Source organism: Podarcis bocagei, assembly GCF_964188305.1.
Source record: "Podarcis bocagei genome assembly, chromosome: 3".
Classification (NCBI taxonomy): domain Eukaryota; kingdom Metazoa; phylum Chordata; class Lepidosauria; order Squamata; family Lacertidae; genus Podarcis; species Podarcis bocagei.
The window spans coordinates 31,696,209-31,723,489 of NC_138127.1; the positions used below are offsets into that span (position 1 = coordinate 31,696,209).

The following is a 27,281-nucleotide window of genomic DNA, read 5'->3' on the forward strand; positions in this document are numbered from 1 at the left end:
AGTAGGGCACCACCTTTCTTTTTAGTGCCCTGTCCATGCAAAAGAAACCAAATAAAAATGTGAGCAAAACAAGTGTCTAAACTATTCTTAAAACTATCAAATATTTATGTGTTGCTGTATACAGTCCTCAGTCTCAAGAATCTCAGAGAAGCCCTCAGAAACTCTGAACAGAAGTTATAGGACTGGCATAATATTCCATTAACTCACACGTGGTTAATCAATGTGGTTTGTTCCTATGTGAATGATCAGTGATGGCAAACACCTATGGGTATATTAATATTTTGTAACATAGTTTGTCACACTTACAGCATTGATTCATTTTGACAACATTAATACCTTGGCATTTTCCTTTATTGTTTCTAATTAGGGTAGGCAAATGGCTTTCCCCAGAGTGAATCAATATGATACAGTTGGTGAAATGTAAAATGTATGTTAAACCTGAATTCATTGTAATTTTTTTGCAAATGGCCATCAATCAGTGTTAAAATATTGGCACAGCAATTAAAAAAAAATCAATCCAGTATCTGCCATTGTTCACCCTCAAATGAATCTGTACAAAGAGACAAAATTGTTTTTGTGATCTTTTCTTGCCAGCAAAGCTGAAAAAGTCACTTGAAAATGTAAGAGGAACACGATAAACAATTGGTTTGCATTGCTTGTTGTAGTTTGTCATATTTGAAGGGCCTCCTCCACCATGTCTCCTCTACCTAGTGAGTTGTTCTCAGAAAAAGTTTTAATTCCAGTTTTAATTCCAAGACTCCGGGTATCCCAAGTGTGCAGACTGCGGCTGCAGGCCCTTCTCCCCTCTGGTGGCTTGACCCCCGTGGTGCCAGGCCACCTGCCCCGCATGTCTGCAGCTTCAATGTGCCTTAAGTGTGCAGTGGCAGCCGCAGGGAATTGCAAGAGTCCCGCATGCCAGGAAGGCATTAGTTGGGTGGTGTGTGGGAACTACTGGAATGGGCGGATCCTGACAGCGCACATATTAAATACCCCAACTTGGTAAGGTGGTATTTTCCTGTGGAACGAACCTACGGAGAAGGCTGCGCCTCCCTCGGAAGATCGGGTACCATGTTCTGCGCAGGATAGAAGAACCTGATCCACGTGTGCCTCGCGGGCTCCTTCCGACGTGACCGGCGCTCACAAACCCACAGCAATTAATTACCTTATTATGCTTTGTTTTCTATAATGTTTCAAGCACATTTAGATCATTTTAGATCACGCATTTGTCCTGCTAGTTCACAACGGTTGCGGTCCTATTGATTTATTTTAGGAAGCGTTGGGGAAGAGACACTAGAGGCGGAATTTGATGTTTCCGGAAACGCCAAGAGCCAGGAAGGGGGGGCATCAGTGCACGTTGCAATTTAATGATTTCCTAAAATGTCTTTTGACTGCACGCGGATCCCCCTGCAGACGGTGAGAGGGAGAAGGGTGTATGTATGTGTTCCTCATTCCCCTGCGCACCGTCAGTGGCAGCTGCCTTCCTGCAGGTGGCGGCGGCGCTGCCGCGGCAGCCAGATCGCGTTCTGCCCGGAACGGCAGAGGAATGTCCGCCGCCGCGCTCCGTCCGCGGAACGTTCTTGAGCTGACGTGTGAGTGCCAGAGGCCTCGCCGTTCCCACTCCGCCGCCACCGCCTTCTCCTCCTCCCCCCCTTTCCCCGCCCCCTCCTCGGACGCGGGGCAACCATGGCGGCTACCTGGGAAGAGATCCTGAAGTTGTCCCAGCAGTTCCAATCCGCCCAGTTCGCCCAGGCGACTCAGAGGTGAGGGGGGGAGAATGGGAGGAGCCACCCGCGAGTCCCCCTCGCGCGGACGAATCTCGCTCCTTCCACGGTATCTCGCGCGACGAGCCCGAGGCTCCTTCATTCCCTCTCAGCAGCAGCCGCTTCAACGGCGTCCCTCTGGGCCACGACCCGTAATGCTCCTAGAAGCGGCGCAGCCCTTCAGCAGGGAAGGGGTCTCTGCTCACCTTAGTGCCGTAATGCTCTTAAGTAGGGTTGCCTGTTGTTGTTTTCATCCCCGCTCCACGTGCTCTGCTTTTGACAACCTTGGCATCCAGAAATGCAGTACAGCGGGGCTAGAGCTTTTCCTGGCCTAGAGAAAAATGTCACCCGGATAATGCTCATTTGCTAAAGGTGCTGCTGCCAAAGGCATAGGAGCCAGTGAAGCAGCAGCAGCGATCCTGTCCGCCCTGGGAATCCGTGCTTTGCTGCTGCTGCCGCCCTTTCCCACGCATCCTGCAAACGTGTCAACAGTTCCCCCGTGCATTTAACATTTGAACAAGCGCCCGAGGCCAGTACGTTTCCGAGCACAATTCAAAGTGTTGGTGCTGACATTTAAAGCCCTAAACGGCCTCGGTCCAGTATACCTGAGGGAGCGTCTCCACCCCCATCGTTCTGCCCGGACACTGAGGTCCAGCGCCGAGGGCCTTCTGGCGGTTCCCTCATTGCGAGAAGCAAAGCTACAGGGAACCAGGCAGAGGGCCTTCTTGGTAGTGGCGCCCGCCCTGTGGAACGCCCTCGCATCAGATGTCAAAGAGAAAAATAACTACCAAACTTTTAGAAGACATCTAAAGGCAGACCTCTTTAGGGAAGCTTTTACTGTTTAATAGGTTATTGCATTTTAGTGTTTTGTTGGAAGCCACCCAGAGTGGCTGGCGGGACCCAGCCAGATGGGCGGGGTATAAATAATAAATTATTATAATTATTATTATTTCCTGGTATATCGATCTCCTGTGTCAGCCTGCTTTGCAGCAGAAGCACTTAATAGGGTCTTGTAGCTCCTGACGTATCTGTTTGGGGAATAAGCTTTCGGCTTGCTCCTCATGAAGTGGACTCTTTAGTCCATGGAAGTTGCATCCCAGTACTATAATACGTTTGTGAGTCTTTTAAGATGCATGTACTGTAAAGCTAAAGGGCTGCACCAGCTCACTAAAATGCAACTTGCAGTGTTGCTGTGAAAGCACAAAAAGGGTAACTCTTGGGCCACCTGAAAATCATTTCTGGCAGTTTTGTCAAAGTGCTTATTTTAGCAGGCTTTGCCGTTGAAAGAATTGTACTGGACCTTTGATTACTGTGATGACGGTTGAATATGACTGTGTGTGTGTGTGTGTGCAATATATGAGAACAGAACTAAGAAAGTATGACTTGACATACATGTTTGGACATTTTCAGAATATGTATTACTGCATACTGTTTTGTATTATTTTTTAATATAATAATATAAAACTGAAAAGCCCATGGCAGTCCACAAGGTCTAATATTTAGCAGACAGTGTTTTTGTGAGCTTGTGATAAGGCTGGCAATTGCTTTCGTTTGTGGAATGGCCATATAATACAATACAAACTTCTGTTGCATTTAGCTGCAAAAAAAGATCCATTGATATCCATTACTCATAATTAGTGTCAGTGCATTTAGAATGGTAACCAATATTATCCAAAAACACAATGCGATGTTACATTTCAAGTTCTGATATAATCTGCTGAAGATAAAAAAATCTGCAGTAATTCTGTGAAAACGGCATTAGGCATCCATTGTCGAATGTACCTACAAGTTGCTATCCTGGTATTTGGGAAATGCCTTGGAATTTAAGGTGTGGGGAGAAAGCTGTTGGAAATCAGTATATATGAAGCTCCACAAAGTTTGATCAGCCCCAATAAACAACTTTCTTGCCCGTTTTGCACCAGTTAATCTGGAGTACAGACCCCTAGTAACATTCCCAGTTTTATTAATATTGATAAGAATCCCTGCTTAACCTGTAAGCATGGTCTGGTGGTAGTGAAACTCACCTTTCTGCTTTCTGTTTGCAGTAAGACAGAGCGTTAAGGGATAATTTGATTGTATTGTCAATCTGTCAGAAACACTTGTCTTAACTGAAAATTTCTGTGGCATAAATAGATTGCTAAAGCTTCTCCAGATTGTCTTAGAAATGAAGTAGCACTTGTTTAAAATCAAGTTGTCAGGATCTCATGCAAGATGTTTTGCTGTTCTTTTATGTATGCAGACTGTCGGAACGTAATTGCATAGAGATCGTTTCTAAGTTGATTGCTGAAAAACAGCTGGAAGTGGTGCATACTCTTGATGGAAAAGAGTATATTACTCCTGCGCAGATTAGCAGAGAGATCCGTGATGAACTTCATGTTCATGGTGGTAAGTGTGTAAAAAATATTATTTCTAAATATGTTTACAAGTTCAGCTATAGAGAAAGAAACTTTAAAGGTAATTTGCTTTGGGAAAATAAAAATACATAGAAACATGTATCTTTGCCATCGAGACATTTAAGGGTCATGATTCTAACACTATTTCATAGTGCGAATGGACTCGCCAAAGTAAAATAACCATTAGGAAGATACTCCTGTTGACATATCTTCAAGATCAGCTAGGGGTGGGGTGAAAAACAAAAGCAGCAATTCTGATGGTCCAAACTGCTAGTGGCAGAATCCTAGCTTGGAAGGAACCCAGGGCTCATCTAATAATGGTAATGTTAGGTAACTTTACATTGCAGTCCCATACATGTCTACTCAACACTATGTTCCATTGAGTTCAATAGGCTTCACTCCCAGGTACGTGGGTATAGGACTGCAGCCTCTATGTCATTCCACTTACCTCTCAAGCTGCTGCTGAATTTGGAATACTTGGTGTTCATTTATCATTTAAAAGGAAGTGCAAAGAAGTATGTAGGATATTTTTATGTGGAATTGCAAGCACAGTTTAGCACTATTCTGGTATGTTACATACATTGTCTGCACTGAATGGGAAAGTTGTAGAAAACAGTGTAAAAAGTTAAGTGAAACTGGAGACAGGATTGTAACAGAGAATTCAGTTGTATTTACAAAGCTGTCTGGTCTTATCTGAAAGGTGAGTAAGAGCCAAACTGTCATTAGTTATTCCATCCCATGAGAAGCATGAGTTTGAATCAGAAGAAGGGTTTCTTACCCCCCAGCCTGGCACAGTTTTCTTTCTTTTTTTTTAATGAACTCTTTCCCCATTTTGGAAGTTGCCAGTTGCCTCACTCAAGATTGGGTTTGAACAGTAGCTGTGCCACTGCTGGTAACAATTAAACTCCTAGGGTATGAGGAAAAGAATAATTGAGGGAGCTTTCTTCCTGGCAAGTATCAGTTGATATCTGAAGTTGTAGCATCCCTTTCATGCTGAGTACAGGAATAAAGGCAAAGGCCTTTTGGGTTTTCATGCCATTGTTTGTTTAGTTTAAGAACAAAGCATTAGCTAGCAGCAGGCTTCATCAACATAAATCTTTTTCTTTATGCAGATTAACAGACTTATTTCAGTGGAGTTTACCATAGTGCAAATGATACAAACTCTTGTGCACTTTAATGAGCACACAACTCTTTTCACAAGCTCTTCCAATTTCATTTCAAAGTGGGGGCACTTTCATGTATAGATCTTTTTTGAAAGCTTTCCCTCCACTGATGTAAGTTGCGGTACTAGCGTGCATGGAAGATCTAGAGCGTGCCTGCAAAATACTCTTTGCTATTCCAGATGTTGCTGCTGCCACCACCTTTATTGTTAACACCATGCTGGTCCAGGTATGTGTAAAGATTTCTACACAAGTGGCATGACTTTCTTCCATGTGTAGATGCCTTTACATGTAATTGGACAAATATGCAAGAAACTTAGAGGCAGTTGCAACTATGCTGGAAAAATTATGTATAAAGGAAGTCCTATTCACACTTCATGGTAGTAAATTCCATTTAGCAAGCAGGGTTAATTCCCAGACAACATGCATAAAACCATGTTTGAAGTTTCAAATCAAAATATAAAGAGTAATAAAACAGTTCATTATAATGTACTTCGTCTATGACTTTCTGTATTATGCATTAAAATCTATTTGTTAATATATTCTTTCTTTTGTTACAGGTCGTGTAAACATTGTTGATTTGCAACAGGTAACTTGCTTTAAGCATAAATACTTTTCTTTTTATCTGTGCTTAATTGGGCCAATTTGAAATACACATTTGTTTTTAATGATTTTGTACCCAGAAATAAGTCTCATTGTGTTCAGTGAGGCTTGCTCCTAGGTAAGTGGGTAGCGTATGGAAACCTAAATACTTACTGAATAGTGTATGGGTGGGTGTCCCCCCCCTTCCCTTTTAAGTCCCCAGTCTTGCAATCTTGCAGTTAGTTGACGGGGGGAGATTAAATCCTGCCTCTAGGTTACACAGTCCTGTTACCTGCTGGGAACAGGATCACACAGCCAGTGCAGCATGAAACCCTGTCCACCCACCCACCAGTAATGTCAGCTGGGTGGGCATGGTTTTGGGGGAAAGACCTAGCAGGCCAAATTGTCCCGTGTCCTGGAGATTCCCCACCTCTGGAGTATAAACACTTAGCTGCTAACCTATATTTCATTTTTACTAGCTGTGGTGTCTCTGTAGGTTCCATTATGTTGCTCCCATTCTCTGTAATTTTATATATTATTATAAAATTACAGAGAATGGGAGCAACATAATCGTACTGTTCATCAACATAAGCACCCCATCACACTTGTTTTAATTTTTGAAGCCTGTTTTAGCCTATCAAGGAAGTTGGGCTTTTTAAATGTCACAGTATGCACAAATAACAACGACTGATCGCTGAGACAGGGAATTAATATTTCATTTCTGCTAACCTTTTTCCATCTGAAAAGCTTCAGCTAAATTGAAGCTTTTCATAATAATTAGAGATTTTATTACCTTGTGTGTTAACTTGTCTTGATTGCTATTTTCTTTTCCAATATCACATTTTCTTTTTCAGTTAAGATACACCTGTATCTGAATTATTGAAAAGTAGCTAGAGTGCAATGGTTTGTGAATGTGAAAGTGTACCATTTTAACAGTAGATGATGGCTTTGAATTCTAGATGCTAACCTGTTTCTCCCCCCCCCCTGCAGGTAGTAAATGTAGATCTGCTCCATATTGAAAACCGAGCTAATGACCTTGTCAAATCAGACCGAACAGTTCAACTAGTATTGGGGCAGCTTATAGATGAGTGAGTTCTTTCAAGAGTGATTAAATACAGTATAAATGTGTAATGGGCTTTTAGATGTGATTAATCCAGAATGAGGAAATGGAAGCTAATAATTATGCATTGTGTCTGAGAATGTACTCCACTGCTTTTGTACAAGCTGAGCAGTTGAAGTCATACAAACATTTGAGAACCACTTTATTGTTTTATGCTCGCTAATGCAAAGGAAGGCATTTAAACTTTCCTCATTACTGTTGAGACAAAGACAGAAAAAGCTCTGGAAATTAAAAGGTGGGGGGGCTTTGTGTCCCTTTTATGCCCAGTGTGTGTAGAGGAGATGGATGAGACTCCTTAGCATCAGTAGCAAGTAGTTTGCCCTCTTGGGTCGTTTGAAAGAGAGACACAGTGTGCAAGGAACTCTTACTACTTAGTGTAATGTGTATCACCTTTAAGAATCGGGTGCTGGAAAGAACAAATGGAGAGTACACAGGTCCTGCTTGCAGGCTTCCCATATGAATCTGGTTGCCAGCTGTGAGAATTAGGATGCTGGACTAAATGGACCTTGAGCAAATTACCTATATATAATGACAACCTGATTAAATCGCAGTTTATATCTAGTATTTATGCAGCGTTCTATTGCTGACATGGACCATATGTTTGCTGTGATATCAGATATGGGTGCCGCTCAGTTTAAACTCCAATATCAGCCTACGATCTTTAAGTTTTAGAAATGAGCTTCATAGGAGATATATCAAGCAACAGAACACTATGAAGAATTACATTTGCTTTATCAGTTTTGTAAAACATGAAAGCTAATGGTAGCTTCTGTTTGAGGGAGAATGATCACATCTTTTACAAAGTTTGTAGTAGACGCAACACACACTTAATGTTTTCATATAGTACTACCGGTATATAGGATTACTAAAAGCAAATAATGTTACAGTACACAAGGCAAATTTGGAATTTTATACTCCTTTTTTTCTATATTAGGAATTACCTAGATCAGATAGCAGAAGAAACAAATGACAAGTTACAGGAATCTGGGCAAGTGAAAATATCTGATTTGTGCAAGGCATATGACCTTCCTGGAGATTTCTTGAAGCAGGTAATTAATATGAAAATGGCCAACTTTTCACTAAAGCATGTGACATTTCACCTCTCGTAACTATTATGATAATAAGTTCCAGTATCAAATGCTCTAGCTAGTGATCTAAGTTTGACAACGTCTTTTCTTATGTTACTTAAAAGTCTATCATGGTTTTAATTTGCATATTGTTTCTAAAAACTGTGACTGCAGTATTGAATCTAATTTCCTGGCAGCCACTGTGTCTAATAATAGGGAAGTGAAGCAGTCCTGATCTACTACTTCAGTAAGATTCTCTGAAAAGGCAAAAATAATTCTTAAGATCCGTAGTCATTGGTTAGCACAGACCATTGGGCTGTAGAAACTGGAAGCGTTTGTTGATTCCCCAGTGTGTTGGTTTGCAGCCAGATGAGCAAAAATGCATTTTCCTAAATTAACATACGAGGAAAATAAGGATGGTATCCATAGTACCAGGAGCAAAACTAGGCTTTATTTCACCTAGGTTAAAGACTTAGTTGGGCACACCAACCCATGCATTGGCACACACAAACACACACACACACACACACAGAGGCTGGGAGCCTCAATGGTGCCCCTCTGGAGGCTTCACCTGGGGCAAAAAACCAACTACGCCCCCCCCCCATAGCTACAACCTGGCATAGCACTTGCATTTCTTCCCTCCCCCTGTGTTCATCCCATTTTTTTTCTGGGGTCCCCCAACTCCAGAGTTTATTTTGAGGGCATGCAGAGGGCTACAGGCAAAGGAGGAATGAGGAAAGTTCTGTTCTGCAAACCCAAGTCTCTTGCACTAGCAGAATGGGAACGCTGGATAGGGCCTCAACTTAGGAAGTAAAATGGGCTACATTATGTCTTATTTACACATGAGAACCTGTTTACGTCAGGTTATGCAAAGTACCAAGTAATGTAATTGTGTGTGATCTAATACTGGTACAACGTCAGGTATTCTGTCACTGAAGTTCATATTGTTTTGCACAAGAGTTCTTAGGATCTTGATGCAAGAACCTTAATTATACTTCAAAATTGGTCAGAGATCTGCCACATGACATGTTTTTTCTCAGTACTAACATGGATTTCTATGTAAGAATGATAGGTGTCGATTCCTGCCTTCTGGACATCATGTTGTTGTTGTTGTTTGCTTTGAAAAACAAGAACAACACAGCAGGATTCTACTTCACAGCTTCATCGATAAGGCAGCAGCAATTCAAGGTTTTCTCCCTGTTTGGCCCCCAATCTTCCATTCATTCAACATTCCCTCCTGCAAGACTCTGATATGAGGAGGTGGCTCTGAAATAACATTAGAGCATTTGGCTTGGAGGTACCATTCATTCATTCATAACATTTGTTTTAAAACATGCTACCTTTTATGTTAGATTTCAAGGTTGCATACAAGGCTTATTAAGATTTTTAACTGAGTCATCTTGGCTGTCTCCAATAATCTCTGAAATGTATCTGATTAGGGCCCTGGAACTATGCCCAAGTTTGGAAAGCCCGCCTTTCTACCTCTTAAATGGCGTTTTGCCAGAAAGACCTTCATTTTTAAGCACAGAAATATTTTAGAATAAATAAGATGAAATCCAAATAAAAGAATGCAGACCAAAGGTTTTAGAAATCTGCTGCCATTGACAGATGGGAAACAGAGCACAGCCAAAGTTTCAGGCAGAAGGATAATTCCAAGTTACACAAATTTTTGAAACACTTATCGCTCTTGAATCCATTGAGTATTGTTCAGAATGTACCAGTAGGACTACAGATGGTGGAGGCATCCATCAACTGCACAAACTTAACCTTAGTGCTATAATGTGTTCCATACTTCAGAGCTTCCTTACTATCAAGTCCCATGATAGTAAGCAGGAATGTAAGGCTCTCCACATTGGCTTAATTGTCTTCTTGAGCATTCAAGTTCTGAAGAGGGATCTCTTATCTGTACCTAGAAGCAGTGGTGGATTAACGGTTGGTTGTAGTCTAACATCAAATCCTGTCTCAAGGCTGAATCCACATGCACGTATTAAAAGCAACATAAAGTAAAAATGTAAAAACAGTGCAACGTCAAATAGCTTCTCCGGTTAATTGCTGTGTTTATGTTCTCAGGCATTTTCCATCCGCCTGGGCAAAATTATCCATGGGAAAATTGATCAGGACAACCGAGGAGTGATTTTCACAGATGCATTTGTCACACGGCATCGGGCCCGGATCCGTGGTCTGTTCACTGCCATTACCAGGTAAATTGAAAGACACGTTTCTGTTTTGGGATAAACAGCTCTGATTATCTGCTCCTTGTGTGAGATATGCAGACACTTCCTGCATAAAAGCAAGATTAAATTTTCCAGAGCAAACGTAACTGTTTTTAATTACAATAGCAACGGCAACTGCATCACTTTGGCTCTGGCTTTTCATCAAAGAATCTGCTCCCATAAATAGACAAAAGTTGGACATTCTCCAACTTTTCCAATAAAAAATTCCAAATCTTTACGCAGCTACTGAAGTCCCAACCTCAAACGTTTCCTCCCTGCAAAATCTCCACAAATTTCTTGCCTTTAGCAGTGAAAAAACTAGAAACAAAAGGCATTAGTGGTTGGATAACATATTCTAACAGTATTCTGTTTATGAAGTAGAAAATAGGAATTTATTTTATTCCAGTATTCACAAACTTGGTGCTCGATGTGGAATAAATAAAGATATTTAAGGAGAGATTCACTGTTGTGCTAAGGCGATGGTTCCATGAGGACAAACATTTTGGCTTGCCATGTGGAAGGACCCCCCATGTGCTTTTATGAGGGCTCTCCCAGCCCCCCAAAACCGATTTTGGTTGTGCATAGGGAAAGGGGGGGGAGTCCCATTACACACATGGAAGTCCTTCCACAGAGCTTTTGTTGATGGGCAAATTGATCGGGACAACCGAGGGGTGGTTTTCACAGATGCTGAATCCTGCCCAAAGTGTTTATGTATGAGCGTCCTGGTTTCTTATATATATATCACTTTTCTCTTTAGACCTACGCCAATAATTAACCTAATAACTCGGCATGGATTTCAGGAGCATCTGCTTTACTGTGAGTTTTGTTCAGACTTATTTAATGCTGATGTTTTTTGTAATTAATATCAGAAAGTGTTAAGTAAGAGGCAATTAAGATAAGGTTTGAAGCTTGCGTACCTTTTTCTTCTTTCGAAAGCAAAGTGAAACTGACCCATTAAAATGCATCTTTCATGTTTGTTTGTTTGTTTGTTTGTTTGTTTGTTTTGTTTTGGGGGACCAGCACAGGAGGTGTGGTCTGTGCTGAGCTAGTTTCAGTTAAACAGTTCTGGCATTGCATGACATGCCTTATAGGGATAACCCTGCCTCATTGCCAAAAGACTTCTGCAGTCCTTAGCATGCACTACCTAAACTATTCCAGCTCCTGCTTACTACACATCATTATTGTTTGTCCCTCCTGTTCACTATCATTTAATGTAGTTTGCATTTATTTTGGCCTGTGACACTTCCCCACCTAATATATAATGTACTGTATTACAGGAAGCAGGTGAGAGGAGAACAGTTTAATATCTATCTATCTATCTATCTATCTAGGTGTGTCTGTGTGTTCAAATTAATTAACTTGCCCAGAAAAAAATATAGGCCTGCATACATCCCTCTGAGTTGTGGTTGTAATCCCTGTATTTTTAATCACATATTCATAAATATTTCTAATGCTGTGACTGCTTTGTTTCTTTTCCCAGCTATGCTAGAAGAACTTGTTAGTACTGGACGTTTGAAAGGCACAGTGGTTGGTGGAAGGCAAGATAAGGCTGTGTTTATCCCTGACATTTATTCCAGAACACAGAGCAACTGGGTGGATTCATTTTTCAAGCAAAATGGTTATTTAGGTAACTTACCCCTTTTGAATGAACTTTTCTTTCTGATAATTACTGGTCAAGAGAAGCATATTTCTTAAAGATCCCCCCTCCCTCCGACCCTCACGTATCCCATTTTTCCTCATCAGTAATGGTTGGTGCCCATTGAGACTGGTAGGGCAGGAAGGTTAGCAGTAGGCAGAGCCACTAACAGACAGAGCCAATTCTTATTTTGTCCCCATCCTCCTCCCTCCTGAGTTCTACAAGGGCATCACTAAAACTAAGGAGGAGAAAGCTGACAGACAGTGCCAGCCTCTGTGCTGGCTGGGAGTAAGAAGACAAGTAGCTGGGGTCTGACTGAGTTTTGTGGGGCAGCACCCTCCTCCCCTTAATAACTAGCCTCCACCTCTCATCTCCTGTGCAGGAGATAATGCAATGCAGAACATCGCCTTCCCCTGCTCACTAGTATAGTTCTTGGGTTGGAAGAAGGACAAATTCCTAAGCTCCTCCTTGGTCCTGGATGAAGCTGTAAGCTTTGGTAATAGAGTTTGGAAGAGCAGACCTAGTCCCACTCTTGAATCCACACATGGCAATCCACACATGATGGGACAGCAGGGAATGGACAAGACCATCCCAACTCTTCATTATTCCATTCAGTGAAGCTATTGCTGTTGTATTGGGGAAAATGGAGGCTAGCCAGCTTCTCCTATTGGGGAGTGATATAGTGAGCAGACTTGTGAAAGGCACCCCCCCTTGCCCACCTGTAAGTTTTACCAAGTTAACATACAAACACCAGTTCCTGGGTTCCCTACTGCTTCAGAGTGAGCAAGAAACAAAAGCCACAGAGAGGCTGCGAAGAGGGTAGTTAGTGTCCACCGAGAGATATCTAGCCCATTGTCCCCAGTTTTGTTTTGTTTCGGTTTAGTTTTCTTCAAAGTCAAGGACTTTCTGTAATTTTGTAGAATTTGATGCATTGTCCAGACTTGGCATCCCAGACCCTGTGAACTACATAAAGAAAAGGTACAAGTCCTTGCAGCTCTTGTTTCTGAAATCATCTTGTGTTGGTCAGGAAATTGTGGATCAAGTGGAGGCCTCCGTGGATGAAGCCATCAGCTCTGGAACGTGGGTGGATATAGCGGTATGCTCTTTGCTTTTCATTTTTTTCTGCTGGCTTTATTTTTCAAAAGGGGTCACAGCACAGGTCATGACTGAACTTCTTGCACAAGGAGATTTCCCCCCTCGTGCACACTATGCATCACCCCCAAATCTCCTGAGAGTTGAGCAAACTTCAAGGTTGTTTGGAGTAAGAGACTTGAGAATGTTCCGTCATGCAAGGGAAATCCTTGCACTGCCAAACATTCACCACAGTGCTACATTACAACCATTTGCCTCCAGAAGGACCCAGGTCCAATCCTTGGCATTTCCTGGTGGGGTCATGGGGGATAGATACCCTGTTTGAGATCCTGTAGAACCACTGCCAGTCACTGCCAGCAGCACAGAACCAAATGGACCAATTATCTGTCTATATAAGGAAGCTCCCCGTGTTCCTATGTGGCAACAGAGACTATTTTATGCAGTTACACAGAGGAAAATTATACACCACAGATTTAAAGCAGCGATTACTGCAATTTGCAAGGACATGGCAGTTGAAAGGTCATCACTTGCTAGTCTCGCTTGTTCCAGCTTGAGAAGCATTAAGCCCTAATTTCAAAGCATAATTTCTGCCAAATCAATATTGAGCAAGAGCTTAGGGTTGATGTGGCAGAATCTAATACTCCTTGAGATGCTATTTTTGTAGATGGGACTTCAGTTCTTAAACAAAAAAAGATTTGCTATCAAGCTTTATGTCTCAGTAGACAGTACGTATTCCTGTATTCCATTTATCCAAAAGCGGCTTTTAGCTTGGTGATAGAAACTGTTCCTTATTGGGTGTGGCGGGGGGAGCTATAGAGCTTTGAAGACTGAAAGCGTACTTACTCCTCTGAATAGGTGCCACATGCATTTTAAATTTACCAAAGGTAGTGTGAAAAATTGGAAGTGGAAATAAATTATGGCCCAGGCAGCACTGAAAGAGAGTGATAAAGCCACTAACTGAATTCACAGGTTAACTCTAATACACTTGTGTGTTTTACAGCATTCTGTAATTCCAGCTTAAAATTCTTCACACCACTTGCCTGTAGGTTTGTGGACATATTTAGCTCACAGTTGCTTCACTGCAATAGATAGAAACCAGTTTTGTACAAAGTGGCAGTAATAATTTTCCCAACAAGCTCCCTAGAAACAGGGAATTACATGTTTATCTGTCATCATCCAGGCAGAGGGCACAGACTCCTGTTATCAAATACTGCAGGTTATAAAATGCCTTTTGAATTGGCTTTATATTCTACCTGGCTTTATATTCTACCTGGAGTTTTTAATTTGTACATTATTTTAATGCAAACATGGCAAGTAGCTTGAAACGGCTTTGACACTTTACAAAAAGCTGTAAAGATTTATTTTGTCAAAAAGCTTTTGATTTCCCAACCTCCCGTCTCTCAATGTCATCTTTACATTTTCAGTTTTTCTGGTTTAAAAAAATCCTCTTTATTAAAGTACATTCATCCACCTATTCACCTATTCATCTCTCTAACACAAGACAAAGATTAAATGAGTAGACAGGCAGGATTTTGCATCAAGGTAACCTAAATTCTGCACCTTATTAAAGCTGATTTCTGCAGTGAGTATCAACTCTGCAGATTGAGTCAATGCAGAGAGATGTGCATAATTTATTTTCTGCTGCAGAAAGTTATTCAGGGTAGTCAATACCCACCTCACCTCATACTTTTTAGATTTCACCTGGCATCGTTCAGACACCTTTCAAACCTTTTCTTGCAGCTGTAAAAACTAGTAGTATTAAAAAAATAATCTCAGGACTGCTAAATTCTGTGCCAGGATATGAATATCATGCATGGTAGTTATACAAACAACTCTGTATATATTGTAGCCAGTTGGTTGAACAATAAATAACAATGTGATGGTTTTTGTTTGGCTTTGCTTCTTTGCTCCTAGCCTCTTCTTCCAAGTTCATTCTCTGTAGAAGATGCCAGCATGTTGCTCCAGCAAGTGATGAGATCCTTCAGTAAACAACCTTCAACTCTGGTCTTTGGTGACACTAATGTAGTCAGTGAGAAATTTATCAACAGCTGTGCTGATTTGTTTAGTGATCTGATGCACCAGAAAGCTGAAAAGGTTTGTTTCTGAGCACATTGTTTTAGAAAAGGGCTGCATGAGTTACAGCCGACCAAACTCAGTTCCACTCACCAGTAATGCAGTGTGGCCTATCAGGTGCTCTCTCCTTCCCCAGCTGTCTTTGCAGTTAATAGAACAATCTCTGGCTGGCGGGCTGCATTCAGCTTGATAAGTCACATGTTGTGCAAGCCTGGCTTTAGCACATATTAATGATGTTTTTATGTCTTTGAGCTGAACTACCTACCCATGGAATCAGCATTGTCCATCATTGTGTTTTACATTTAATTTTGCTTATAGTTAAAAATGACACCTTTGTTTTGTAAGTGTTGTGCAACACATTTTGGGAGTATATTGGGATGCCATCACATTTGGCTCATATTCCTTGAATTTGTACATCCATATTCCATATCTCAAGCCAGTCACTGTCAGATTCTTGGCTTTCCTACTGTGATAATCAAGAACAAAACAGCAGGTGGCAAGGAAAGGTTGTCTAGTGATTATTTCTAGGTGAGAGTACAACAAAGAAAACTGAGTAAAATAGGAAAAAATGGGATTATTCTGTTTATATTTCTTGCATATCTTCTTCCTATCAAAACCAGCACAGCTCAGTGGATGGTGTCTAAGTTTAAGGTAATAGTGTTCTGCTAGGACCTGACAAATGGGATACCTCATGCAGATATTAGCTGAGTATGTGTCTTTCACGTGTTGCACTCTCTTATGAGTGTCTGGGACATTACGTCCATGCTAAACAGGAGGGGAGATAGTATCAGAAACCTTAAGGATTTGCAGTATGTTCCAGTGCATCTCATATGAACAGGTGCATGTATGATCTTCATTTTAGGAGATGAAAAATAACCCTGTGCACTTAATCACAGAAGAGGACCTGAAGCAGTCTGCATTTGTAGAAAATGCTTCTTCAAGTAAAAAAGACAAGAAAGATGAAAGAAGAAAGAAAGCAGCAGGTAAGAAAATGGAGACATAAGTTACTTGGTTACTGATTCCATGGTTTCTTCTTGTTAGCTTGGCAGCTGTCCTGTTGGCATGACAAGGACTTCTTCCTCATTACAGCATTGACAATAGCAACGCAGGTTTTGGGAAGAAAGAGTACTGCTTCTCTTCTTTGCTGACTATTGTCAAGTTTTCACAGCTCAAGGAAATGCAAAGAAAAAGATTGTTGGAGGGAGCAGGGTAACTCTGCCATTATACTCTGTAGCTGGACATGTGAAGCAGAACAGCTCCCCTCACCATCACCACTCGCAACTTATTTATGTAGTCTTGGCCACCGTAAGACACTTGACTCAATGAGAAACATTGGTTAGTTGTTTGTGGGGAAGAATATTAACATGTACAGTAAGAACTCAGTATTGAGTTTGCAAGAAATCCATATTGATGGGGGAAGCTCCCAAGAGAACAGAGTTTTCTAGGGCATGGTGGCTATAGAAGCTCTCTAGACAGCACTATATAAGGCAGACTCTAAAGCTGTAATTAGATGGAAGGAATTTATACCAGTGTTGTCTTTATAGCCATTTCTCTTATTTATTAGCATTCCCCACCCCCAAATGTGTAATTAATGCAAATGTCAAGTCACACGTTTATATACAGAATGTTACCATTGCTTAGTCTGTTTATCAAACCATAAGGCTTTGGTCAGGATGTTAATGATTGTGTTCTGATAGCACGATATGATGCATGTTTACTCAGAAGTAAGCTCGTCTCTATTCAGTGGGGCTCAGGGGAAGCTGTGCATAGGATTGTAGTCTAAAGTAAGGAATATTCATTTAATTGAGTAATTTCATTTTACAAATGAGAGGATGAAAAGGATTTGCTAGAGTTTAGAAACTATATACACTGAATTTTTCAAATAGCTTGAATGTGATCAACCAGAGTTGTGATTGTATAGTGGCATTTATGCTGAGTGGCTCTTAACAAACTTTATCAAAGTTTGATATAATGCTTTTCTTCCATAACAGAGTACCCATTGTATGCCAAAATAAAAACTACACTTGAATTTTACATTATTGTTTTAACATGTGGCATTGGGACACTCACAAATTGCAATTATAGAATTGTCTTCTACTCAGAAATGAGACCCATTGATTTCATTGGGGCTTACTCCCAGCAAAGTGAGCATAGGGTTGTAGCCCAAGTGTTACAGTTAGTTGGTTTAGGGTCATTTGAAATAAAATGTGCAGATGATAGTTCTGTTCAAAAGGCAAACAGTAATCATGAATATTTCCTGTTCAGCATTGCTTGAACTGTGTTAATTTCATTGTCAGTCAGCTTAAATGCATTTCCTTTCATCTTGATTTGGAACTTGCTGTGGACATTGTTTTCTTTCATTTTACCGTTATCTTTTATTTGACTTAAGTCTGAGTCACATTTTCATAAGGATCAGTTTGCTTTACTGATGAAGTAGAAATTAGAACAAATATTGAAATACTATACTCTTAGCTCTGTCTTTCTTTGATTATGCATCCAGGTATAGTAACTCCTGTTTCCTTTCATAGTATAGTCAGGGTTATTATTTTCTCTGTTTTTATAAGGATTTTGGTTTCATTTCATTATATTTGTCAAAGCATCACTTGACTTAGTAATACTTCACATGCTAATCAAGTAGTTTTTCCACCAGAGGGCACTGGAAGTGTGAAAAGTAGCGGTGGAGGAAACGCCAGAGAATTTAAGATCAAGAAAGCCAAGAAGAAGGGCAGAAAAGATGCTGACAGTGATGAGGAATCACAAACAAGCAGCTCAAGTTTGTAGTTTATTCTACTATAGTAACCTAATCCTTGTAGTTTTGTGGATGCAGTACTGAGTTTGTAATGAAATATTCTCCTATAAGGTATCCAGATATATTAGTATGATTATCTTTTTCTCTAAGATAATTATTTGAATTGTGACATGAATCCTTTTAATGATAACACAGAAATTCTACTTCAAGCAAAAATCAAGGTCAAGCACAGAACTAAAAAAAATATGATGAAGAGAATTTAGTGAGCTGTTTTAATATGGGGCTGCAAGTGTGAGGAGGAACGTGCTAGCACTCTGGTAGTGCAAAGTTCCATTACCTGGTTTCAGATGATTTACATGTACTGTAGCCCAGCACGTCATAGCTGGCAACGTTTGGCAGGTCCCCCCAGCCCTCTGGAGAAGTTCTTCAGGGATGTACAGGGAGCTACAGGAAGGGAAAGGAAGATCAGTTGCATTATCTGTCTTACACTTGCACAGTGTTGGATTCAGCCCAGGATAAACCTTTTTTTTTTACCTGAATGCTTTAAATCGTATAACCTTTTCACATTAGAGCATCATTTCTGATATGTGTCTGGTAACATTACTTACTGCAAATGACAACAGTGTATCCATATAATTTTAACAGCAATTTTTGGGGGGAAAGCCCATTTTACCATGATATTTCCAAATGACTCCTGAATTAATCCAATCACAAAAGCAAATAAGGGGAGGGAAAAAATCTAGGGCTCTGTCATAAACATACAGTAGCAATTTTGAATAATGTGAATATCAGTAGTCGGCACATGCTTATTTTTTGTGACCTGTGGGAGTCCTGATACTAAGAGGAATGTATTTTGTGTTCTTACATGGTAGATTTCAATTTACTAATTATGTTTCTCATGATCATTGCAGATAAGAGCAAGCACCTCGAGATCCCTTTTCTGTCACCAGAAGAGATTGAGGATGTTTTAAGAAAACATGTAAGGGACTGTCCTGAAGAGCTTATAACAGAACTCGCTGACCATCTAATAAGGTAATTTCAATTATCTCAGTTTTGACTTAAACAGTGCCTAACACATCCTATAGCTGAATGAAAATGAATGTTTCCTGCTTGGCAGGGGGTTGGACTCGATGGCCCTTGTGGTCTCTTCCAACTCTATGATTCTATGAAACATCAAAATTCCGGTGTTCCATCTTGCAAGGCCTTCATTCATTCATTCACAGCATTTATATCCCACTCTTCAGCCAGAAGGGCTCCCCAAGTCACTTACGTGTCTATAAAAGAAATGCAGTAACTATCAACGACTACAATCTAAAAAATTTACAACCCATAAAAAATGGAAGGGAAGATGAAATCAAGCAAACTTATGTTACCAGTTTCCCATATTAACCAAGTGTGATGAAAGCAGACAGCTCAAAGCCAGTGTGGTGTAGTGGTTAAGAGTGATAGACTTGTAATCTGGGGAACCGGGTTCGCGTCTCCACTCTGCCACATGCAGCTGTTGGGTGACCTTGGGCCAGTCACACTTCTCTGAAGTCTCTCAGCTCCACTCACCTCACAGAGTGTTTGTTGTGGGGGAGGAAGGGAAAGGAGATTGTTAGCTGCTTTGAGACTCCTTCGAGTAGTGATAAAGCGGGATATCAAATCCAAACTCTTCTTCTTCTCTTCTCAAAGTTCAAAAGACAGGCCTTGTTGGGCCCTTGAGAAATAGCCTGCTGACCCTCCTTTCTCTGATGTGTCTGCAGCAGAAAGTTGTTGATCTCACAAAAAGCAGCTCCAAGCCAGCAAAAGAAATCATTTTTAAAGCAGTCACACAGGCCAGACTCCTCATCCTTTGTTGCCAACTGCCATTGTTAACTACTGCAGCTGCAGGCTATGTGAGTGGCCTGTGTAGTGCTATTCTAGCCATTGTGTTGTGTACAAAAAAAACAGTTGCATCTGATGTTTTTAAAATGCTTTTGGCTTTAAATGTTCAACTTCTGATAGGAAAGCATGTTATTTTGTTGTGTTGAGGTTCTGTAGTATTTGGAGAAATACTAGTCTCTTGCTAATGTATTGCCTCCCCCCCCCCCCCTGCCCCGGTTCTTTAGGCCCTTGACCAAGAGTTACCAGGAAGTTGTGCGTTCTGTATTTATGTCCTCCACTTCTACTTACTCTGGAGCTAGCAGGAAAAAGACCATCAAGGACTTGCAGGAAGAGGTGTCCACCCTGTATAATAATATCCGATTATTTGAAAAAGGAGCAAAGCATTTTACAGGTACAGCTTGGATTGTATCTAAGGTAGTGCTAGGTAACTAGTTCCAGTAGCACTAGATTTCTGCTTGAGCAACAGAACTTCCTCCCCTCTCTCCATGCATACCTTAAATCTGTTCTGAGGGTTTCCTCAACCCACTAGAGCAAATATCTTTAAGCTTTTTAAACCCAACCTTCCCATTTAAACATGCATTTGGGGATCTGCTTCTCAATCTTTTACCATATATTTCCATGGTGGTAGTGCTCCTGTTACAGTCCCCCTTAGAGAAGGCTGTGACCTACCAGTGGGTCCCGGCCCACCCATTAAAGCACCAGTGCTCTGGAGCAGATTTGGGGAGCGCACAGGGCACATGTGGAGGGAGGAAAGGGAAGTTTCATTGCTCAGTACTGTATCCTTGCAGTAATGGATGCCACACACTTATCTTCAGAATGTATTTCTGGTTTAACACACTGTTGCTGGGCAGTTTCTGCTTTCAAAAAGAACTCTAAAACTAGACTAGAGTCTGTGATGATACTGCCCATCCATTTACTTAAACTTTTTCTTTTTTTACATCTTTCGTTTCTATTCTTCTCCCCTTGTCTACCACAGATATTTTTGTGTGGATGTTCATTGAATTCTACCATTTGTGATCTGCACAGAATTGCCCGTAGGAGTCAGTTTAATATTTGCTTTCTCTGCTTGAAGCAAAAGATGGCCTGGTTTGAAACATCTTGTCTGACCTTTCCAATAACATTTGCAGGTCTTTCATGCATTGTGATGCCACAGACATTTTAACACCTGTAAAAGCAGCAGGAAGCAGAGCGTAAGATGCTTTGTGGCTGGAAAAAAGGCTGAGGCCTCTCTAGATTGGCTAATGTAATATGCAAATATTTACAAATTGTCTTGTTTTGCAGATGAGACGCAAAGTAACATTGCCAAGCACATGCTGAAGACGTTTTGCACTGACATCACTAACCTCATCTTCAACTGCCTAGCTGCTGATCAGATGATGGCAGCAGAAGACTACACTGCCATTACCACCGAGGTACTTTGATACTATTTCCTATTATCTTCACAGATTCTTAAAGCAATTAGTTCATTCCCTGCCCCCCTCATTGTAGAGCTGGACGGGGAGAGGTGGGACCTGTTCTTCTTCAGGTGTTATTTATGAACTCCAATTCCTATCAGCCCCAGCCAGCATGGCCAGTGGTCAGGGATGATGGGAGTTGTAGTCCAACAACATTTGGCTGTCTATTGGTTCCTAGACCCTGTTGTAGGGCATGGGTTCCTGTGCTTATAAGATAGCTTAGATCTCCACAACCCCTACAGACCTTTTTCCTATGGCTGCTCCCTGTCTGTAGGTCTCCAGCACAGTGCCTGCAGAGACCTTCTCTGCTGACCATAGGGTCCTGCCTCCACGTGCCTCCCCCTGCTGAAATTAGGCTTTGAAGAAAACTTCATTTGTAGCTGATTTATTTCAAAGCAAATTGCATTTTGGGGGGCATGGTGGTACAATAAACTCAGCCCACGGTTGTGACCCTCCATACTGACCTCACCGTACACACACAATTAAATTTCACAGAGCCCTTCTATTTGCAACAATACAAGGCTTCTTTAAAGCCTACTTGATGTGAAGAAGGGGTGATTCTGAGTTAGTGGGGGGTTGCAGCTGGGGCTTTTCCTTTCTCTTATGCGTCCCTCTCAAAATTGCTCCCCGCCGAACTGCAACAGAAGGCTTTTCTCGAGCCTAATTGCTATGGGGGTGATCTTCCAGGACACTATAGGTGTGGGGAGAAACCTTGTCAGGAAGGTGACAAACACCCCATTGTCTGGGGGCAGTGCAACAAAATCACTTTTTTCAAGCCTAAATGTGGTTTGTGCAGTGTGCAAGGTGCCCACGATCATTCCTCTGGTTTGCAAATGTGTCACAAGGCCCAATAAGGTTGACCCCTGCCATAGAAGATTAGTGTTTCTAAGACTACTTTCTTATTTTCATTTAAGTTTATTGACCAAAACATGTTGTTCATTGGAATCTAAAATTACCTTCATTGATTTGCACACTTCTTCAAATAGATGAGGAAAAAGATTTTGAGTACTTTATCTGAAGAGACAAGAGGTCCTTTAACAAAACTCCACATTTCTCTGAATGGCAAGGTAAGTTTCAGGCATCCAATCTGCACCCACTCTCCTAAAGAAGTGTAGCTTTATTTGGTTTGTCATTCTTAATTTAGTAACGGATTTTGTTCTTCACTTTTCCCTTAATAGTCAATTTCAAAGTAGGCAAACTGTAAGCGAAATAAACTGAGAGTGAGCATTTTATTCATAGGTGTGAAAAAAGCAAGAGGGATGGGGGAAACAGTGGAGGTCACAATATAGGCAAAATATCAGATAGCTCTGTGTGTAGAAGGAAGTCATGACACTCCACATTAGGTGAGCTTCTCTCAACCTGTGGAAAACCTCACACTGAATTTAAAGGAGATAATAATAATGGTTCCTCTTCATCCTGGAGAAGAGTGACTAGTGGGGTGCCACAGGGTTCTGTCTTGGGCCCGGTCTTATTCAACATCTTTATCAACGACTTGGATGATGGACTCAAGGGCATCCTGATCAAATTTGCAGATGACACCAAACTGGGGGGGGCGGGTGGCTAACACCCCAGAGGACAGGATCACACTTCAAAATGACCTTGGCAGATTAGAGAACTGGGCCAAAACAAACAAGATGAGCTTTAACAGGGAGAAATGTAAAGTATTGCACTTGGGCAAAAAAAATGAGAGGCACAAATACAAGATGGGGGACACCTGGCTTGAGAGCAGTACATGTGAAAAGGATCTAGGAGTCTTGGTTGACCACAAACTTGACATGAGCCAACAGTGTGACGCGGCAGCTAAAAAAGCCAATGCAATTCTGGGCTGCATCAATAGGAGTATAGCATCTAGATCAAGGGAAGTAATAGTGCCACTGTATTCTGCTCTGGTCAGACCTCACCTGGAGTACTGTGTCCAGTTCTGGGCACCGCAATTCAAGAAGGACACTGACAAACTGGAACGTGTCCAGAGGAGGGCAACCAAAATGGTCAAAGGCCTGGAAACGATGCCTTATGAGGAACGGCTAAGGGAGCTGGGCATGTTTAACCTGGAGAAGAGGAGGTTAAGGGGTGATATGATAGCCATGTTCAAATATCATAGAATCATAGAGTTGGAAGAGACCACAAGGGCCATCGAGTCCAACCCCCTGCCAAGCAGGAAACACCATCAGAGCACTCCTGACATATGGTTGTCAAGCCTCTGCTTAAAGACCTCCAAAGAAGGAGACTCCACCACACTCCTTGGCAGCAAATTCCACTGTCGAAATATATAAAAGGATGTCATATAGAGGAGGGAGAAAGGTTGTTTTCTGCTGCTCCAGAGAAGCGGACACGGAGCAATGGATCCAAACTACAAGAAAGAAGATTCCACCTAAACATTAGGAAGAACTTCCTGACAGTAAGAGCTGTTCGGCAGTGGAATTTGCTGCCAAGGAGTGTGGTGGAGTCTCCTTCTTTGGAGGTCTTTAAGCAGAGGCTTGACAACCATATGTCAGGAGTGCTCTGATGGTGTTTCCTGCTTGGCAGGGGGTTGGACTCAATGGCCCTTGTGGTCTATTCCAACTCTATGATTCTATGATTCTAATAGCTTTGCTATTCTTTTTGTTCTGCTTCTTTTGAAGAGTTTAGAAGAATTTGTTTCCTGTCTTGATGCTGCTGCAGAAGCTTGTGATATTATGGTGAAAAAGGGTGATAAGAAGAAAGAAAGGTAATATTTTTGCAATACATAGTTTCCCTCTGTAGGCTTCTACAGGTGATCACTTTTTCAGAATGATAGGTGCAAACGTTGTTGCTTTGTCACTGGCAAACTAGTCTTTCTACTCGAAGGAATAGGGTGATAAATATGCTTTAATGTAAGTTGTTTTTCCAGAAATGATACTTTCCAGCTTTTTGCTTATGACCTAAGCTTTCTTGGTGGTATCTGGCCATGCCTTCCCCACCCCATGCTCATTTAAGATCCTTCACAGTTAGGAAGGACAAAAGTTAAATTCAAGTCTCTTGACGAGTTACACATCTTCATTCTGTGGCTGTTTAAAATCCTTTTATATTAAGAATACATATACCTACTGACAGTGCTTTTTTTCTGGGGGCGGATGTAGGAGTACGGATACCCCTAAACATCTTGTGAATCTAAGTTTGGCCTCATTGAGGGGCAGTATTTCAAAATGAGTAAGAAAATGAGAGTACCCCTAAACATTTTTTAAGGAAAAAAACCACTGCCTACTTACCTTGTAACCCATCTCATTGAACGCAATGGGTTCTATTTCTTAATAGACTTGTATATATATTGACCACATAAAAACTTGCAGCTTATGAGTCCTAAATTTGACATTAAATGCTTTCAACTTTATTAAACTGGAATTGGAAACAGCATCCTTTAAAAAATACAGAAAGATACTTCAACAGTGTGTTTACACATATTTGTCCTCATTAAAGGTAGTTGGTTTTACTACCACGTGGCTACCAATGGGGAGGTGCTTTAACATTAAGGCCACTTAAGAGAAAAGACACATTGACCAGTTGGTGGAATCATAGCTAACTAGCTAGAAATAGCAGTATTCATAATTTATTATCATCATAGAAGCCCTTTATCATTCTGCAAGCAGTAGCAATTAATGTTGTTGTACTGTAGTCTTGGTTTCCTAAATCTGTCCAATAGAGTCGCTTAACCTCATGGCACTTCCAACAGCGTTTGGAGAAATATATGGGATGGTAATAATGCATGACCTGAAGTTCACAGGACTCTTGCAGAATCTAAGCCAAGTCTGGTCAGAACCTGGGTAGGAGACTGCCTGGTACCAGAAGGGTATAATGAGTGGATTTGGTGGCATCTATACCTCTTGGTGGGACGCGGGTAACGCTGTGGGTAAAACCTCAGCGCCTAGGACTTGCCGATCACATGGTCGGCGGTTCGAATCCCCGCGGCGGGGTGCGCTCCCGTTGCTCGGTCCCAGTGCCTGCCAACCTAGCAGTTTGAAAGCACCCCCGGGTGCAAGTAGATAAATAGGGACCGCTTACTAGCGGGAAGGTAAACGACGTTTCCGTGTGCGGCTCTGGCTCGCCAGAGTAGCTTCGTCACGCTGGCCACGTGACCCGGAAGTGTCTGCGGACAGCGCTGTCTCCCGGCCTCTACAGTGAGATGAGCGCACAACCCTAGAGTCTGTAAAGACTGGCCCGTACGGGCAGGGGTACCTTTACCTATACCTCTTGGTAATATTATGCACCAGTAAATTGCTTTTTTTCATTCCTGTGAATGGGTAGAATAGTATTCAGCTTTTTTAAGTATTTGTGAAGTTGCCGTCATTTTCCTTGTACTAGTATTATTATTACTAAGTTTATTTGTTTCCTTTTTGCCACAGGCAACCAAAACAATAGTAGTACATCTATTAAAAGCGGGAATGGGGAGAGAGAAAACACTAAAAACATGCCACCCACTCTAAAAGGCCTTAGATCATACAAATGGGAAGGTGAGAGTTTATGGTTATGGCCTCCCAGAAGAGGACAGTGGAACTATAGTTTTGAACTGTGGTCCAAGTCCAAAACTTTTGTTTTCAAGGAACATTGTCTTACAGATTAATTCACCATTGTCCAAAATCTGCAAGTAATTAAATAGGTAAAAGCCTTTTTTCATCATACATCCTGTTTCTTGTCTCAGGCAAATCCTGTTCCAACACAGACAAGCTCTGATTGAGCAGCTGAAAGTCACAGAAGATCCAGCTCTCGTTCTTCACCTGACATCAGTCTTGCTGTTCCAGTTCTCAACACACTGCATGCTTCATGCACCCGGAAGATGTGTGCCACAGATCATTACTTTCTTAAGTACAAAGATCCCAGAGGTACTTACAGTGGAAAAACCAAGAAGTGTTGTAATTTCCTCTTTTCAAAAGTTGAGAAAATGCTGGCATTCACAGAAACCACTTTATTTATTTATTTTTATTGACTTAGGCTGAAATCCTGTACACACTTTCTAGGAATAAATTGTATGGAAATCAGTAAAAGTAAATATGTATAGGATTATATACATGTATGCAGAGGGATGAAAGTGGACATTTCTGCGACTGGTTCAGTAATTAATTTCCACAACATAGAATTCTCATTAAGCACATATAGTGAACTATGTGTGTGAACTATATATAACAAGGGAGAAAATTAGGTATGTGTTCTACTGAATTTAAGGGAAGCAGCTACTGTGCAATATTACAGTGCAGTGGTCTTCCAGGGAAAGCTGTAAATACGGGATGCAATATTTAAAATAGATTTTTTAATGATCTGCCCATTAATATTAGACAAAAATAAAATCACTCATTTGTATTTTGAAGAAATGTTAAGGTTATCTTTTTTGAATGTGATTTTAATCTTGGTATATATTTTATGTGAACAGAATAGAGGTTTTGATGACTAAGCGGTATGTAAATCATGTTAAAACAGATCTTATTTGGTTTGATTCTTTGAGATGTGATCATAATTATGCTTGAAGGAAGTTGCTTTTCTCACTGCGGGTTCTTCTTTATGAACTAACGCAACCACCATTTGATTTTAAGTTGCTCATATTGCCTTCTTAGTAGCCACATTTTGTTTCATTTTTCAGGATCAGCATTCTCTTCTTGTCAAATACCAGGGGTTAGTAGTGAAACAGCTGATAAGTCAAAATAAGAAGATTGGGCAAGGGGACGACGACTCAGTGGATAACAACCTGAATGCAGAAGAAAGCATAGAGGCAATCCGGAAAGAACTCCAGGAGCTGGCTGGCTCTGTCAAAGACCTTGTTCTCAGGCCCAGAAAATCTTCTGTAACAGAGGAATGATAATCTTAATAAAACTCATTCAGGATGTTCAAAGAGTTGGGATGTTTTCTTTGAGGAAAACTGTGATAATGCTTGAAATAGCCTTGGCTTTTAGGAGCTGTGTTTGTAATAATTATACTACAGTCCTAAACACAACCATGTGGTTGGCAAAAAGAACTGAACTGCTTGTTGAAAATGCAAGGCAGCATAACCAAAGGGATAATTTGTCTTTAAAAATATTTTTGTAATATCTGGCAACTGAACAAAGCATTTATTTAGCTTTCATAGAGTTAAGAATTCTCAGTTTTGTAGGCCACAGAAACAGTGTTGGTCT

General features: G+C 41.1%; 1 protein-coding gene across 1 annotated transcript; it reads left to right on the forward strand.

Moving 5' to 3' along the window:
- Positions 1-1,566: 1,566 nt before the first annotated feature.
- UFL1 (UFM1 specific ligase 1) lies at positions 1,567-27,001 on the forward strand. The gene is made up of 19 exons (XM_081186586.1): positions 1,567-1,760; positions 4,000-4,145; positions 5,874-5,902; positions 6,886-6,983; positions 7,950-8,064; positions 10,153-10,283; positions 11,053-11,111; positions 11,776-11,922; positions 12,852-13,027; positions 14,938-15,117; positions 15,959-16,079; positions 17,747-17,869; positions 18,757-18,877; positions 19,936-20,102; positions 20,993-21,123; positions 22,152-22,232; positions 23,787-23,872; positions 25,820-26,000; positions 26,753-27,001. The coding sequence occupies exons 1-19, from the start codon at positions 1,684-1,686 to the stop codon at positions 26,966-26,968; spliced, it is 2,385 nt and encodes a 794-aa protein (XP_081042712.1). The 5' UTR covers positions 1,567-1,683; the 3' UTR covers positions 26,969-27,001.
- Positions 27,002-27,281: the final 280 nt, after the last annotated feature.